Source organism: Pelophylax lessonae, assembly GCF_965119305.1.
Source record: "Pelophylax lessonae genome assembly, chromosome: 8".
Classification (NCBI taxonomy): domain Eukaryota; kingdom Metazoa; phylum Chordata; class Amphibia; order Anura; family Ranidae; genus Pelophylax; species Pelophylax lessonae.
Window position 1 is genome coordinate 160,076,682 of NC_138775.1, and position 19,019 is coordinate 160,095,700.

The 19,019-nt window shown below is 43.2% G+C and overlaps 1 protein-coding gene across 1 annotated transcript in view; it reads left to right on the forward strand.

Moving 5' to 3' along the window:
- Positions 1–19,019, forward strand: part of LOC309562208 (uncharacterized protein) — a gene marked incomplete at its 5' end in the record, with an annotated part of 1,875,955 nt that overhangs the window by 1,560,882 nt on the left and 296,054 nt on the right. Inside the window, one exon of the mRNA XM_082266327.1 lies at positions 2,759–2,962. Within this exon, the coding sequence (XP_082122453.1) occupies positions 2,759–2,962 (204 nt within the window). The remainder of the gene's footprint in view (positions 1–2,758; positions 2,963–19,019) is intronic.

The window sequence follows — 19,019 nt, forward strand, 5'->3', positions numbered from 1 at the left end:
CACCTGCATTTAGGTCTTTGGCAACATATTCCGTAACATTGCCTGCAGTAATTTAGAAACAAGGCATGACAACATTGTTTATTCACTGTGCTTTACTTCATTACAAAATCATGAAAAGCTATTGACTTTTGCAATGACTGACCATTATTTGCATTAAAATTTTAACCTTGGATATTTTGTGTGATACAGAATTGATCTATATTAAAAGATACAGTGTAAATATAGGACATATCTTTCTAAAAAAACAATACTGCTGCGCATATGCACAAGAAAAAAAATGTAGCAACACATATACGCAATGTCCATTAGTGGAACTGTGCTGGTAAGATCACGTCACCCCATGTACTGTGCCCTAACTGATATATAAAAGCATGGAAGATCATGGGTTTCTGGAACTGTACCAGACCTCTGCCAACACCAGATTTCAGTAGAACCAAAATGAGCATAGGGCCTTTAAAAATATGACAGGTGGATGTCTAGTGCAATAGTAGCAACAAAGACAACTTTCTTTGCCTTCTCAGTGCATGACTTCTTGTTGATGTTGGACAATTGGTTTTAGCACTATGTAAGATAATTTTAAACTCCATCTTGAACTTTTTTTTATTTTTGGATACAATAGGGAAGGCTTAGAACTTCCATCCCATTTTTTTTTTTTTCTTGCTGTCTTTATCACCAATAGGATACTTTCTGTTCTAGTGACACAACATTAAGTAAATAAATTAGCAGGCACATGGGCAACAACAAGCATTAGGTATAGGTTTTAACCATTTTCCACTCTACTAATGTGTTTCTATTGCTGCCTGCGTGTCCATTGCTGTAACATTGGAAGTTGCACTTTTCCTCCTCATAGCTTAGAAATTAGGTTAAATTGTACTTTGCAAAGAATATCCTATCATGCGCAAGGAAAAAAACAAAACAAAACATAAATTTGGCTTGCACATGATTGTATACTGGAAATCAGCAGAGATTCACCTCATTAACTAAGCTCTGGGGGGGGGAAAACTCCTGTGCAATGTGCAACGTCCCTTGCAAAGTGAAGACTAAATAAACTTTATTGCACTTTCAGCACAAATAAAACTATAAATAGTACAAAAGACTCCCATATATATTTTTTTTATGGAAAAGATCATAGACTATCAGCCACATATAACTGAGATTTTTTTATATACAGTATGCCTAAAAGTATGGCTTTGTTCACACCAGTAAGTTGTGGGAATGTGCACAAAATTGTATGCTTTCCTGTAATGCACAAAAACATGCTGCTATTTTGCAAATGCACGGCACACCCCATTCACCTTACAAAAGCACTGTACATGTGCCAAATGCATGATAGCACACTACCATTCATTTTGGAGTAGTGTAATATTTTAAAATGGCGCAGCCACCTTTTTTGCACATTTAGCTCACATAGGGCAGCCCATTGAAATTATTAGGCTGCTTAACCACTTACCGCAAAGTGACGTATCCCTACGTCGGCAAACTTTGTGGTGTTACACCAGGGTGATGCCTCTACCTTGGTTTAGAGCCAATGGTCGGCTTTCCGTCGGAAATGACCGATGCGGCTCGGGAGCTGCTCGATCGTTACCCGGGTGAGCTGGAGGGGGCGTTCCCCCCCTGCCGCCACCTTCCCTGACTTTGCTCAGGCCTCCTGTCCCACCGGGGGACCCGAACACCCAGCCGGCGCATCCGCCAGCTGGATGGAGTCCCACTCTAAGCCGGAAGCGGCTTCGATAGGGTCTCTGATGATGTAACCCGGAGGCAGCGTCCATGATGTTACTTCCGGGTTACTCTGCTGCAAAAGGCGGCAGATTTTAAAAAGGCTGTATGCAAAAATGCCGTTTTGTGCGTTTTGCATACATGAAAGTGTAGTGGAGGGATCGAGGGTCTTTTAGACCCTCGATCCCTCCATAACGAGTACCTGTCACTGCATATTGGTGTCACAAGGGATGTTTACATTGCTTGTGACAGCAATAAAAGTGATCAGATTTTTTTTTTTAAAAAACCTGTAATAAAGTTAAAGAAAAAAATAGGAAAAAAAAAAATTTTAACCGCCCCCGTCACCGTTAGCTCGCGCACGAAAGAAAACGTATACGGAAGTCGAGCTGAGAATGAAATCACTGTTCAAACCACACATGTGAGGTATTGCCGTGATTTCCAGAGCGTGAGCAATCATTTCAAAAAAAGAGCTACACTCTAACTCTAAACTGGTAACCGTTAAAAAATTTAAACCGACGCCTATTGAGATTTCTATTGACCGTAGTTTGTAGCCATTCCATGAGTGTGCGCAATTTTAAACCGTAACATGTTGGGTATCTATTTACTCGGCGTGACATCATATTTCACAATATACAAAAAACATGGGCTAACTTTACTGTTTAATTTTTTTTTAAATGCAGTGAAATGTGATTTTTCGTAATTCTTCCAAAAAATGGCGTTTTAAAGACCGCTGCGCAAATACCGCGTGACAAAAAATATTGCAATGACCGCCATTTGATTCTCCAGAGTCTTTGCTAAAAAATATATATAATGTTTGGGGGTTCTAAGTAGTTTTCTAGGAAAAAATACTGATTTTAACTTATGAACAAAAAGTGTCCGAAATAGGGCTGGGGCTTAAGTGGTTAAAGGTGACATGAAGAAACGCAAAAAGAAACATGTGCACTTGTCCAAACCTCCTTGGTGTGAATGGAGCCTAGGTGTAAAACGTGTTTTTTATTGTATTGTGTATTTTTAAACTAATTATCTCTTTTACTCATTTCAGCACCTTGTACAGTAAAAGAAACTGATATGCAGCAAAACAATATACAGCATAAATGGTCAGTAGATAAAACCAAAAAACTATACAGTGAACATTTTGATAATATAACATTCGAGTGCAAACCTGGATATCAGATATCTGATCCAAAACCTCTGAGAATTCAGTGCTTGGACGGTGTGCTGAAATACCCAAGATGCCTAAAGAAAGGTAAACACCAGAATATGCAGTAAATGTAACTCTGAACTCTTTCCACCTACAATTGTAAAAGCAATACAAACAATAGTTATATATGACAATCCAATATAAGCTTACTTGAAAGATCTCTTTTCATGCTGTGAATTTTATAATAAAAAACATCAGCGCTGAAGGTGGATAGATACCTGAAGTCTATTGAAGTCTACAGAAGCGATCGCCAGTAGTACTCCTCTTTTAATCTCTTCAGAGAACAAAAATGTAAATTAGGAATTTTTAATGTATAACTCTTACTATGCTTCTCAGATGGGAACATCCTTAGACCATATAGCTAAAACAAAGACAAAGGGAGAGGGCATACTAACCAAGAGCATTGCCATAAAAACAAGTTATTATATAAAAAAAATGAAACTCCAATGTACTCACAAAAGTGTAAAACTTCAGGCATATAAAATCAATCCAGTACAGATGCGCAAATGATGCCCATCTGCAAGGGCATTGCTTACCCATTTCAAAGACCGTACCCTCCTCAGAAAAGTTCTGATGAAGGGGCACACTCCTTGAAACCCAAAAGCCACGCCCTTGTGAATGGCTAGCATTCGCGCATCTGTACTAGATTTATTTTATATTCCTGAAGTTTTACACTTATGTGAGTACATGTGAGTTTCATTTTTTATAATTGTTTTTGTGGTCATGCACTAGGCTGGTGCACCCTCTCTCTTTGTCCACGTTGTGAGTTCTGCCTGTCTGCTGGCCATAACTTTTCACAACTTCCTGGATTCCCTGCATGCTTTGAAGCTTCTCCTCTGCTTTTTACTTTTTAATTTGCAAGGAATATATATCTCATGGTACCTTGCTGTCTGCAAGCAGTGATTCCTGTACTGACTCCTACCAATATTCAAAAAAAGGGCAGAGCCATGTCCCGGGAAATTATAGGCCGGTCAGCTTGACGTCAATAGTATGTAAACTTCTGGAAGTGATAAGGGACTATATCGTAGAGTTTGCTAAAGAGAACAACATCATCAGTAGTAATCACTCAGCACGGGTTTACAAAAGGGCGTTCTTGTCAAACTAATCTGTTAACATTGTACGAGGAGGTGAGCTGTGTGCTAGATAGGGGGAGACCAAAGGATGTGTTGTACCTGGATTTTGCTAAGGCGTTTGATACAGTTTCCCACAAACGCATAATTTATAAAATAAGGCCTGCAGGCATCGACCACAAGGTTTGCTCTTGGATACAAAACTGGTTAAAGGGGCATGTCCAAAGGGTGGTAATAAATAATGCGTACTCAGGTGGTAAGTGGGGTCCCCCAAGGCTCAGTCCTGGGACCAATTTTGTTCAATTTATTCATAAATAGCATTGAGGATGGGATCATTAGCTCAATCTCAGTTTCTCTGTCGCTCATTGACAGACGCAGACTTCTTGATTAATATCAGTAGGGTTATACTGCCCCCTACAGGAGTAGGACACTAGGCAGGAAAAAAGTTCTGGCCACACCTATGGGCAGTCCCAGGGGGTATATCCTCTCTCTACCTGCTATAGGATGTCAGTTTATTTCTGCCTAGTCAGGAGTAAGGACCTAAGTTCCTTGCTGGGATCCTTGGTCCTGGCAAGTTTTTTTAGATAAATCTTTTTTTAGTTAGCTTTTTTTCTTCAGTTGTTCCTGTGAGATCTTCAAGCAATTATGCCGGATCTGGGCGACGGGCTGGATGCTGAGATCCAGTGGTCACCCCAGCTGGCCTACGAGCGCGTGCAGGCCCAGCTCCGCGCTGGGTCGGCCGCGACATAGTCCCGCTGGACGGGGACTGGCCCGCGGGTTAAACGTCCCGCCGAGTCGCATACGACCGGTCGATGGCCGAGCCACATCGTCTCATTTGGCCGACACCCCCCCCCCCGGGCGGCAAGGGGTTTTGTCTGGAGTGGCGCCCGCTCTGTTCCCGTATGGTGAGTAAATGCTTCCCCCCTTTCTCCTCATGGCTGACTCTGGGGTGGACCCGGGCCCCTCCCTGGGACGGTCGGACCCCCCACTAATCTGGGTTCCCCTCTGTTCCCCTGTGCACCCCCCTCATGTGGTGTCCCTCTTCCCCCTCCATGTGGGGTGGCTAGCTGTGCGTGCAGGCCGCTAAGGGGGTGGGGGGTGGTCCAGACAGTGCGGACGGCTGTTGTGCGGGGGGCTTCCTCCCTGGCTTCCCAGGGCCTACCTGCCGATCGATCGTCTGTTAGTGATGTGGGGACCCCCTTCCCGCCGCAGCGCGCGGGGCCGCCATTTTCTTGTAGTCCCTCGTGTGGCTCATGGCGGCGGCCATCTTGGTACACCCAGCTCGTTTTGTTTGCAGAGCTGGGCAGCTGTGGGAGTTACTGAGGGCGTATAAGGGGGGTGGAGCCCCTCCCTAGACCCGGGAAGATCGCTCCACAGGACTTCCTTGTCATGTAGACAGCGCTGAGACTGAACTCTGGTGCATTGTGTGGTGAGCCTTTTGGGGGTCTCTCTCTCTGCGGGGGGTCTCGAGGCACGCTGTCTGACCATTGAGGGGCGCTGTAGCGCTGGGTGACATTTTTCAAAAAAAAAAGTTTTTTTCAATTTTGTCATACTTTGCTGATGGATTCCCCTGGTGTTGCCATGGACCCTGCTGCACATGTGTCCCCACCTGATCCCCTCGAGGTGGCCGCGGGGCCCGCCGATTCTCCGCTCACCATTGATGCATTTTCGGCGGTCCTGGAGTCATTTGTGTCCCGGGTGGAGGTGGCCTGTCAGGGACGGGGGGCTAAAAAGCGACCCCCGCCTACCCCTGTCTTGTCTGATGCCTCAGATTCTGATTCTGAGCCAGTCGCTGCTGTTGCGGGTTCCTCCTCTGGGGCTGCTGTCTTGCGCCCCATCTCCTCTGATAGTGAGGATGACCTTTCTGCCTCCGCCATAGCGCAAGACAAGGCACTGGTGGACGCACTGATTGTGTCTGTCCGGGAGACCCTTGGGATCTTAATTTGGTGTTGTCGGTTCTCCAGAAACCTCCCTTTGAAAATATTAGGGAGATTCCCTTGCTTACCTTATCCCAGAAGGTGGCCTTTTTGGTGGCTATCACTTCTGCACGCAGGGTGTCGGAACTGGCTGCGTTGTCCTGTCGTTCCCCATATCTGGTGGTTCATAAGGATAAGGTGGTTCTTCATCCGAATCCATCCTTCCTTCCTAAGGTGGTTTCCGACTTTCATTTGAATGAGGATATTGTGTTACCTTCCCTGTGTCCTAAGCCCAGTTATCCTCGGGAGTTTGCGTTACACTCCTTGGATGTGGTTCGGGCGATCAGGGTGTACTTGGCAACTACTGACTCTTTTCGTAAGGCTGATTCACTTTTTGTGATCACGGATGGCCCTAGAAAGGGGTTACCTGCGTCTGCCGCGACTATCTCCAGATGGATCAGACAGACGGTGGTGCAGGCTTATTCTATTAAGGGTCGGGTTCCTCCGTTCCCTGTTAAGGCGTACTCTACTCTGGCTCTTAGTGCTTCCTGGGCCTTCTGCCATCAGGCGTCGGTGCTTCAGGTTTGCAAGGCGGCTACCTGGTCGTCGGTTCATACCTTTACAAAATGTTATAAGGTTGATGTGCTGGCATCGGCGGATGTCTCTTTTGGCCGCAAAGTTTTTCAGGCTGCTGTTTGAGGGGACCTTTGGTCTACCTCGGGGGTTTTGTTTTTTTCAGATGGGTCTCATCTTCTTGTTTTGATGAGTCCTCTGTTCTTCTGGTCGGCTCTGTTTTGGCCTTCTGGATTGGATTTTATTTCTGTTATCCCACCCCTCATTTATGGCACTGCTTTGGGACGTCCCTACTGATATTAATCAAGAAGTCTGCGTCTGTCAATGAGCGACAGAGAAAACTGTATTTTTGACTTACCGTAAAATCCTTTTCTCTTAAGCTCATTGACAGACGCAGTACCCGCCCCTCTATTTTGAGTTGGGTTGGTATGAGTCTCTGACACTGCTTTGTTACATAACTGACATCCTATAGCAGGGAGAGAGAGGATATACCCCCTGGGACTGCCCATAGGTGTGGCCAGAAATTTTTTTCCTGCCTAGTGTCCTACACCTGTAGGGGGCAGTATAACCCTACTGATATTAATCAAGAAGTCTGCGTCTCTCAATGAGCTTAAGAGAAAAGGATTTTACGGTAAGTCAAAAATACAGTTTTTTGCAGATGACACAAAATTAATTAGGGCAATAACTTCACATTGTGAGGCAGAAATGTTACAGAATGACCTGAACAAAATAACAGAGTGGGCAACTACATGGCAAATGAGGTTTAATGTGGAGAAGTGTAAGGTATTGCATTTGGGGACTAAAAACATAAACGCCCAATACACTTTGTATACTCCCTGGGGGAATCAAAAATGGAGAAAGATCTGGGAGTCTTAGTGGAAGATAGACTTGGCAATAGCATGCAATGTCAAGCTGCAGCTGCCAAAGCCGGCAGAATATTAGCATGCATAAAGAAGGGGATGTATTCCAGAGATAAAACATATAAAGTTACCACTTTTTAAAACTCGACCACATCTGGAGTATTCTGTCCAGTTCTGGTCGCCAATCCTTAGAAGGGATGTGAAGGAGCTGGAGAGAGTCCAGAGAAGAGCAGCTAAATTGATTAGGAGATTGGAGGACCTTAATTATGAAGAGCGCTTACAAGCGTTTGATTTATTCTCCCTGGAAAGGAGACGCCTGAGAAGGGACATGATAGCAAATCACAAGTACCTCAACGGTGATCTCAACATAGAAAAAAAAACTGTTCAGTTGCAATGAATGCATGAGGACAAGAGGCCATACAATGCAATTAGAGGAGAAGATATTTAACCTTAGGCTATGCAGGGTTTTTTTTTTTACAGTAAGGGCTACAAGATTGTGGAATTCTCTACCACAAGTGGTAACTGTGGGGAGTATGGCTACTTTTAAAAGACTCTTGGACGTACATCTCAAGGATCAAAACCTTCAGGGGTATGGGAAATAATTACGTACACACACACCTACACAGGTTGAACTGAATGGACTATTGTCTTTATTCAACCTCAACTACTATGTAACTATGTAAAATCCCTCTTCTCTGCACATCTGTACTTCAGAAGGCAGGTTTTGTGAAATGTGTGACACAGCAGTGCCTACTCACAGGGCATAGTGAATATGTGTCACAGGATTTGAGAAAGTAAATTTGTGGGACTCTTCAAAAAGTAAGTTTACAAATGTATTATTATTTAATGTAGCCACTTCAATACTGGGGACTTTCACCCACTTCCTGCCCAGGCCAATTTTCAGCTTTCAGTGCTGTCGCATTTTGAATAACAATTGCACGGGCATATGAAACTTTAATCATTTTTTTGAGAGACAGATAGAGGTTTCTTTTGATTGTATTTAATCACCACTGGGTTTTTGCTAAACAAACATAGTTTCCAAAATTTTGCAATTAAGTGATTTTTCTTATTCACCAATGTGTGCTGCTGAGGCTTCAATGTGCACTAGTAGGCTACAGATGGGCACTGATGAGGCTACACTGATGAGCACTGAGGAGGCTGTACTGATAGGCACTGACAAGCTGAACTGATCTGCACTGATTGGCACTAGGGATGATCGAACGGTTCAAGTCGACCATTGGTTCGACCCGAACATTGACTGTTCGAGGTTCGGCTGAATTCCGAACTTTTTGCTGAAAAAGTTCTGAATTCGGCAACCATAACCGACCAAAATGCAATGGGACAGGAACTGGGCTTTAAAAGCCCGTGATTGGACCAGAACCATCAGTTAAAGCCAATTGAGGGGGCAGGAGAATGCTAGGAATGTGATTGGAGTGACTAGGGGGTCCAGAGGTCAATCATTAGTGAATACGCCCCCCAGTATATAAGATAGCCCCGCCAAATCTCTACCATTTTAATACAGGGCTGTGGAAGAGAGTGGAAGCAGTTCTGTTACTTCTGCTCTCAAAGTGTCATTTAGCAATTATTAGTGTGAGGAAAGGGATATCTAGTGTAGTTAGGGTACTATTTTCCACTATAGTTAAATTTAATAATCTAGTTTCTGTAGGGGAAGTGTTAAGTGTAAGGGGACCGTAGTGTAGTGTAGGGTTAACTGACTCTGACTGCTATGGCAGGGTGACAAAACCCTTCCATTTCAGGGTGGCCGCTATAGAGAAAAGATTGTTTCTCTTAGAACACTTATAGAACCGGATAGTGGCTTCGCCCCTGTCACCCTGCTTTTTGTTGCAGGCGTTTATAGGGCTTTTTTGAGGACATGTTTGTAGTCAGGCATGACATCTGAACTTCTGTGTAGGGGTATATATACACACACACGTATGTATATATACACATATATAGGTGTGAAAGTAGCAGGAACCTATGCTTGCGTTAATGAAATAATTAACACCCATATGGCTTCTCTGCTATAACACCTATATATGTGTATGTGTATAAATACATATAAGTGTGTGTGTATATATACCCCTATACAGAATTTCAGATGCTTTGCCTGCCTCCAAAGACCCCCAAAAAATGCCCAAAAAAAGGCCTGCTGCAAAAACACACCTGGGCGTTTTTGTAGCTGGCGTTTTTTTGGGCATTTTTTGGGCGTCTTTGGAGGCAGGCATAACATCTGTACTTCCGTGTAGGGGTATATACACACACACACATGTATGTATATATACACATACACATATATAGGTGTGAAAGTAGCAGAAACCTATGCTTGCGCTAATGAAATAATTAACACCCATATGGCTTCTCTGCTATAACACCTATATATGTGTATGTGTATAAATACATATAAGTGTGTGTGTATATATACCCCTATACAGAAGTTCAGATGTTATGCCTGCCTCCAAAGACCCCCAAAAAATGCCCAAAAAAAGCCTGCAACAACACACCTCAGTGGGTTTTTTTTTTGGCGCAGGCGTTTTTTTGGGCATTTTTTGGGGGTCTTTGGAGGCAGGCAAAACATCTGAAATTCTGTATAGGGGTATATATACACACACACACTTATATGTATTTATACACATACACACATATAGGTGTTATAGGAGCGGAGACATATGCCTGTTAATTATTTCATTAGCGCAAGCATAGGTTTCTGCTACTTTCACACCTATATATGTGTATTTGTATATATACATACATGTGTGTGTGTATATATACCCCTACACAGAAGTACAGATGTTATGCCTGCCTCCAAAGATGCCCAAAAAATTCCCAAAAAACCGCCAGCTACAAAAGCGCCCAGGTGTGTTTTTGCAGCAGGCGTTTTTTTTGGGGCATTTTTTGGGGGTCTTTGGAGGCAGGCAAAACATCTGAAATTCTGTATAGGGGTATATATACACACACACTTATATGTATTTATACACATACACATATATAGGTGTTATAGCAGAGAAGCCATATGGGTGTTAATTATTTAATTAGCGCAAGCATAGGTTTCTGCTACTTTCACACCTATATATGTGTATGTTTATATATACATACATGTGTGTGTGTGTGTGTATATACCCCTACACAGAAGTTCTGATGTTATGCCTGCCTCCAAAGACCCCCAAAAAATGCCCAAAAAAACGCCTGCTACAAAACCTGCAAGGTGTGAAAATAGCAGAGCCACTATCCTGTTCTACTGCAATTCTAATGCAAACAAACTTTTTTTTTCTGGTTCTGGACATGCTACAGAGCTGAAACTTCACAGGTACACTTTTTAGACCCCCCAGACACTAAATCTAAAGAAATCTCATTTTATTTTTCAATAATTTTTTTAATAATTGGCTCTCTATCAAAAATGACAATTTTTAAGAACTTTTTTAATTAATAGATTAATAGTCCCTGGGGCATGACCCAGAACCCTAGGCACTTTTTAGGGGCATTCATTGAGTTTTTTAGGGCTTCAAAATTGTGTTTTTTGATTACCGAAGTTCGGGTCCCATTGATTTCAATGGGGTTCTGAAATCCGGGCCGAACTTTCGGGAAGTTCGGGTGTTCTGGTCGAACCGAACTTTTGAAAAGTTCGATCATCCCTAATTGGCACTGATGGGGCTACATTGATGATCAGGGCACTAATGACCAGTGTCCTAATTGTTAGTGTAAACATAGTACTGAGAGCCTTGCCGGTTATCGGCTATCCTTTCCTCACGCAGACACAAAATGTGAGGAAAGGACTGCTGATAACATGTATACAGACTTTCTGGTTATGAGCTGTGATTGGGCACAGCTGATCACATGGTAAAGGGCGCTGTGATTGACCCTTTACCCCAATCTAAGATCAGCTGTGCCCAGAGGACACAGTGGTTACAGAGCGCACCTAATGCATGCCCCAGGGGGTGTGCAGGGGGTGGGGTTCCAGAAAGACATCCATGGACGCCCTCCCAGAAATAGCCAACCACGCTGTAACCGTCTTTCAGCTAGAGTTTGGTATGCAAGTTGTTAATTGGAGTAGGTTAGAAACAGTTGAAATTCAATGTGGAAATTAATACACAGTAAGATTTACATGTGATTTGAATATATAATTTGAAATTATATTTGAAATATAGTTAGAGAGCTGACACTTTGAGCCTACCTTAAAGAAGAACTTAAATAAAATAGTCATGGACCACTTAGCAACCAGCAACTGTGGAGACAATGGACACTTTGGTGAAGTATACAGTCATGGCCAAAAATATTCGCAGCCCTGCATTTCTGTCAGATAATGCACCAACTCTCACAGAAAATTGTTGCAATTACAAATGTAATTGTTTGTATTAGAATGAACCAAAAAGTGGAGAAACAAAAAGCCAAATCTGACACATTCCACTCAAAACTAAAAATGGACTGGACAAAATTATTGGCACCTTTTTAAAATTGTAAGAAATAATTGCATTCCAAGGTTGTGATGCTCCTGTAATTTGTAATTAAACTCACCTGTATCAATTAACAGGTGCTGACAATATAAAAATAACACCCGTTAAAATGGTGAAAAATTGACTTAACCTTTCTGTTCTGTATCTTTGTGTACCACACGGAGTATGGAATAAAGAAAGAGCAGCAGAGAATTGTTTGAGGATTTGAGAACAAAAATTGTGGAAAATCATGGACAATCTCAAGGTTACAAGTCCATCTCGAGAGATATTATTGTTCCTGTGTCCACTGTGCGTAACATTGTCAAGAAGTTTCCAGCCCATGGCACTGTAGCTAATCTCCCCATGGACGAAAGAGAAAAATCGACCAAAGATTGCAACAAAGGATTCAAATGTTTGAATGGTGGATAAAGAATTTTGATCAACTTCCAAACAAATTCACCTTCGGGCACAGGGTACAACTGTGTCAGCTCCCACTATATGTCACCATCTGAATGAAAAAGGCTGCTATGGTAGGAGACCCAGGAGGATCCCACTGCTGAAACAGAAACACAAAAAAGCCAGATTGGAGTTTGCCAAAACTTACTTGAGAAAGCCAACATCCTTTTGGGAGAATGTGATGTGGACAGACGATACAAAATTACAGCTTTTTTGTAAAGCCCATCATTCTACTGTTTTCAGAAAAAGAAATGAGGCCTTTAAAGAAAAGAATACAGCCCCTACAATCAAACATGGTGGAGGTTCACTGATGTTTTGGGGTTGCTTTGCTGCTTCAGGCACTGGATATCTTGACAGTGCATGGCATTATGAAATTTAAAGACTACCATATAATTCTGGGGTAGAATGTAGGGCCCAGTGTCAGAAAGTTGGGTCTCCATCAGAGGTCATGGGTCTTACAGCAGGACAATCACCCAAAGCACACGTCAAAAGCACCCAAAGAAGGTTTAAGACAAAGCGTTGGAAAGTAATGAACTGGCCAGCAATGAGTCCAGATCTAAATCCCATAGAGCACCTGTGGAGAGATCTCAAAACAGTGGTTGAGAAATGGAACCCTTCCAATCTGATAGACATGGAGCAGTTGGCGAAAGAAGGATTAGCATCGTCAAAGGCCTCATTCTCATCCAAGAGATCCATGAGGTCCTCGAGTGCCTGAAAGTCACGGACCTTAATGTCCTTCCATTGTTCCCTAAGTATGGAATCCTGTTTTCTCCTCTTTCTCTCCTAATCAAATAAATAGTTATACATCAATTTTCTCCCAAACAGGTTAAGGCCCTTTATAATATCAAAATGATTCATCTCTTGTGTCGGCAAAAGGTGAGCCCAAGAGCAAGGTGTAACTATCTGCTATTTATAATTAAGGGTTTGGATCTTCAACTGCAGAAAACCACTCAGTAGTATTGCAGAGAATCTGTTAAGTCACCCGACTCAACTCTCTTTACTCATCACAGTGGTTGAATCTTTGGTACAAGACACAATTGCTAGCAGAAGCGCAGCTTTAAACAATTATGCAGCAGTGTAAGTAGCAGGTGGCAAAGACTGGATACACAGAACTAGGCACATAAATTAGCAAGCGGACATACAAGAGAAAATATCCTTCTTAATGCAACGTATATGTGAGCAGGGTTAAAGCATAGTAATGGTAGTAGCACTGGTATAGAGATGGGGTCCCCAGTGGGGTACTTCAGTAGTAGTAATCTCTGAGGCAGCAGTAGCAAGCAGAATAATAATAGTGGTATAAGCAAGGTATTGATATGGGGGTCCCCTGTGGGGTACTTATCAGTATTAGTAGTCTCTGAGACAGCAGCAGCAAGCAGGGTATAGGAGAAGTGTAGCAGGAGATGCTCCGTTCTGATGGGTACTTCAGCGGTGCAGGGTCTCGGTAATCGATGGGACGGGTCACTGGTGAGGCTTCCGGTATGAGCGATTGCACGAACAATGCAAACCGCTGATTTAAATAGGTGTCTAGAGCGGCGCCCGAGAATGACGTCACAGGCGGCGTCAGCGTCATACGTCACATGCGTTCCACCTGACCGAGGGGTGGAACGCATACAGGAAGTCCGGAACAGGAAGTTCCAAGATTCTTACACAAGGACATTCCTTTCTATATCAGTGAGATTGGGTGACGACAAATTAATGACATCTAGTTGTGTGGTTGTTGGGTCAATTTCACTACAAAGGGGTCCAAAGAACCTTTGATTGGTATGGTTTCCCTTGTTTGTTTGACCACTAAAGGGTTGTCTGTTAGATCTAAAAAACCATCGTCGTCATCTACAGTAAGATCAGTGGTTGTATTCTTGGCATTCCTTCAATGGAGAGTTGATCAAAAGTTAGCCTTGAGTACTATCATGGGTCAGGTTTTCGCCTTGGCAATTTTCTTTCAAAGGCCACTAGCCGCCCATTCCCTGGTGTGTAGCTTTATCCAGGGGGTGCGACACTTGCCACCTCTGGTGCGACCTCTGTTGCCACCTTGGGATCTTAATTTGGTGCTGTCGGTTCTCCAGAAACCTCCCTTTGAAAGTATTCAGGAGATTCCTTTGCTTACCCTATACCAGATGGTGGCCTTGGTGGCTATTTCTTCTGTGTGAAGGGTGTCGGAACTGGCGGCATTGTCCTGTCGTTCTCCCTATCTGGTGGTTCACAGGGATAAGTGGTACTTTTCCCGGATCCATCCTTCCTTCCGTAGGTGGTTTCCTGTTTTCACTTAAATGAGGACATCATGTTACCCTCTTTGTGTCCTAAGCCTAAACATCCTAAGGTAGTTGCATTACATACTTTGGATGTGGTTCAGGCACTCAAGGTGTACTTGGTGACTACTGAGTCTTTTCGAAAGTCAGATTTGCTCTTTGTACTCACGGATGGCCCAAAGAAAGGGATGCCTGCATCTGCTGCAACTATTTCCAAGTGTATCAGACAAGACAGTTGTGCAGGCTTATTGTAATGTTCTGGTACCTTTGGGTACCCTAATTACTCTTTTCCTAAGTGTATGCGCCCCACCATTCTCTTTTGGTAAGGTGCGCATACACCTTTAAGACTGATGCTGTCATCACTGAGCGCCGGACTGAACAGCTATTTAAATCACCAGCTTTCACTCACATGTGTTCGTTCAACCTGCTTTGTGCCTTGATGCTAACCTGTCTTGAAGCTCTCATGCTTGCAAGCATACCTCGCTGTCGGAACCACGCTGCGCTGATCCCTGTATCCCGCTACCGGATCATCCGCTCTTGTCGAACCTCTCCTCTGCTACATTGCTACTAGTGATAAGTACCCCACAGGGGAAACCTCTATAACCTTCATACTAAAGCTTACACTATCTAGCTCTGCATACTAAGGACTATTATTACATCTGCATTATCTAAGATTGCTAGCTCTTGAGCCTACTACCATCTGCTCTTGCACTGGGTTGGTCTCTCCTGTATGTTCACCTGCTACTCTATCATCTGCTACCATACATGATTGCTAACCTATCTGCATCCCATCTGCTACTATCTTACTTTCAAGAACATTTCCTTTCAAGTGTCTGTCATCTACCATCTCTACCCAACCTGTCTCTTCAGCCTATCATCACTTACTATATATCAGTGTTACTATATACATAAGTCACTCTAGGAACATCTTATTGAGTGTGTGTATTTACTTGCTGAATTGAGATCATCCACACATGATGAGTCTTGGGAGTTGGGATTGGTGTCTCAGCGTTTCTCTACATGACTACTGAAGTGGAATATTTCTGCAGCTGTAAATCCACATCATACATAAAACGCAGGAGCGTTACAGATTGAACGAACCTCAAATGGATTCAGCAGAAATAACCACTCAGGTGACACAATTAAAACAGCAAGTAACTGCGTTAATACACGCACTTGCTGAATTAAAAGAAGACAATCAGGCTATGTCGCAGCAGGTAATTAGACTGACACAACTTACCACTGCTCAGTCCCCTGAACCCAAAATAAATCCTCCTTTGGTATTTACAGGCGATCGCAAAAAATTTTGCGAATTTAAAAACGCATGTGAGTTACTTTTCTTGCTAAAACCCCGTACCTACCTTACTGATCACATTTAGGTTTGTACTATTATTTCTTACCTAACAGGCGATCCTCGGGCCTGGGCAGACTCTCTTTTTGAGAAAAGCGATCAGCTTCTCAACTCCTATGCCTTGTTCCTAGCAGAACTTACTAGCCTATATGATGATCCCAATAGGCAGAGTACTGCCGATCTTCAATTAAGATCCTTGAAACAAGGTAGGAGACCTGTGGAAGACTTTGTCGCAGAATTCAAGAGATGGACCCTTGATTCAGAATGGAATGATGCATCTCTGAAAACCCAATTTAGGCTTGGCCTATCAGAGGCCGTTAAAGACGAGCTCGCCCGAGCGGATCTGCCAAAAACCCTGGATGCATTGATACAACTCAGTATCACCATAGATAGAAGACTACGAGAAAGAAAGGCTGAGAAAATGGGAATGCCATTATCCAGTTCTTCTCGGATTTCGGCCGTTGACCCCATCCCTATGGAGGTAGGAACCATACGCCTAACTCTATCAACTATGGAAAGAGCCAGAAGACGATCTGGTAATCTCTGCTTGTACTGTGCATCCCCGGATCACAAGATAAACGTCTGTCCCCTAGTCTACAAAAAGAAGGGTGAGTGTTCACATGTCCTCCTAGGGGGATTGACAACTTCAATTACTAACCCTTACCTTTTTGTTTGCTTAACATTACAGTGGGACCAGAACAGGATTACTACTAAGGCCATGATTGACACAGGATCTTGTGGAAATTATATTGACATACGTTTAAATAAAGTTCCTATTATTTCTAAACCTAAACCTGTCTCAGTGAGTCTTATTAACGGTGTTCCTTTATCCTCTGGTCCGATCACTGATCAGACACAGGCACTCCTAGTCACTACTAACGAGTCTCATATGGAGACCACTACCTTCGATCTAATACCTTCACCCCACTTTCCCATTGTTTTGGGACTTCCCTGGTTACACACACATCAACCAACCATAGATTGGAAGGAACGGACCCTGGCCTTCCTCTCTTGCTATTGCGAGGGTACGTGTAACCTCCCGTCTTTCAGGAAGATCCTGTCTGTGGTGACAGATGAGATTGCACCACTATGTTATCAGGATCTCTCTGAGGTTTTTCTTGAGAAAAATGCTCAAGCACTACCTCCCCATCGAGACTATGATTGTAGTATTGATCTACTCCCAAATAGCAAATTGCCGTTCGGTCATGTTTATCCTCTTTCGCAGGATGAACTTTCCCATCTCAAAGACTATTTGGATGAGAATTTGAAAAAAGGTTTTATTAGACCTTCCACTTCTTCCACAGCAGCAGGACTCTTTTTTGTCCACAATAAGGACTCAAGTCTCAGGCCTATCATCGACTATAGGCAATTGAATGCTATTACAATAAAAGATCGCTATCCTCTACCGCTTATCCCTGAGCTCATTGAGAAGGTGCGTGGAGCTACCTATTTTTCAAAATTGGACCTGAAAGGAGCATACAATCTCATTTGAATCCGTGATGGACACGAGTGGAAGACTGCATTCAGACCCAGATACGGATTGTTCGAATATCTTGTAATGCCATTCGGGCTATGCAACGCCCCTGCAGCCTTTCAACGATTTATAAACGATATTTTCAGAGACTTACTAGATGTCTGTGTTGTGGTATATCTGGACGATATACTTATATATTCACGATCCCTGTCTGAACACATAAGACATGTAAGACTAGTATTATGGAGATTGCTTGCACACAACCTTTATGTGAAACTGAAAAAATGCTTGTTTCATAAAGAAGAAGTACTGTTTCTAGGCTACATCATATCCAAAACAGGAATCAAGAAACTTATTGGAAAAGCTGCAGTACAGCTTACATTGCCAATAGACCTCAAAATACATCCCATTTTCCATGTGTCGCTACTGAAGCCCCATGTTCCTGACCAAGGAATAAGGCCTACTATCCCACCTCCTCCTCCTGTACAAGTTGAAGGTGGAGAAGAATATGAGATAAAAGAGATTCTGGATTCTCGTATCCACAGAAGAAGACTTCAGTACTTAGTTCGATGGAAGAACTATGGGCCCCAAGACGACACCTGGCTAAACACCTCTGACATACATGCCCCTAGATTAATCCGCAATTTTCATGCGAAGTACCCAGACAAACCAGCTCCAGAGGCCTTCAGGAGCCGGCCTTAAGGGGGGGGTACTGTAATGTTCTGGTACCTTTGGGTACCCTAATTACTCTTTTCCTAAGTGTATGCGCCCCACCATTCTCTTTTGGTAAGGTGCGCATACACCTTTAAGACTGATGCTGTCATCACTGAGCGCCGGACTGAACAGCTATTTAAATCACCAGCTTTCACTCACATGTGTTCGTTCAACCTGCTTTGTGCCTTGATGCTAACCTGTCTTGAAGCTCTCATGCTTGCAAGCATACCTCGCTGTCGGAACCACGCTGCGCTGATCCCTGTATCCCACTACCGGATCATCCGCTCTTGTCGAACCTCTCCTCTGCTACATTGCTACTAGTGATAAGTACCCCACAGGGGAAACCTCTATAACCTTCATACTAAAGCTTACACTATCTAGCTCTGCATACTAAGGACTATTATTACATCTGCATTATCTAAGATTGCTAGCTCTTGAGCCTACTACCATCTGCTCTTGCACTGGGTTGGTCTCTCCTGTATGTTCACCTGCTACTCTATCATCTGCTACCATACATGATTGCTAACCTATCTGCATCCCATCTGCTACTATCTTACTTTCAAGAACATTTCCTTTCAAGTGTCTGTCATCTACCATCTCTACCCAACCTGTCTCTTCAGCCTATCATCACTGTGTTACTATATACTTAAGTCACTCTAGGAACATCTTATTGAGTGTGTGTATTTACTTGCTGAATTGAGATCATCCACACATGATGAGTCTTGGGAGTTGGGATTGGTGTCTCAGCGTTTCTCTACATGACTACTGAACTGGAATATTTCTGCAGCTGTAAATCCACATCATACACAAAACGCAGGAGCGTTACACTTATTCAATTAAAGGTCAGGTTCCACCTTTCCCTGTTAAGGCGCATTCTACTCGGGCGATTAGTGCTTCCTGGGCTTTTCACCAGCAGGCATCTGTGCTTCAGGTTTGCAAGGCGGCTAGTCTGTTCACACTTTCACGAAGTTTTACAAGGTGGATGTGCTGGCATCTGCATATTTCTCTTTTGGCC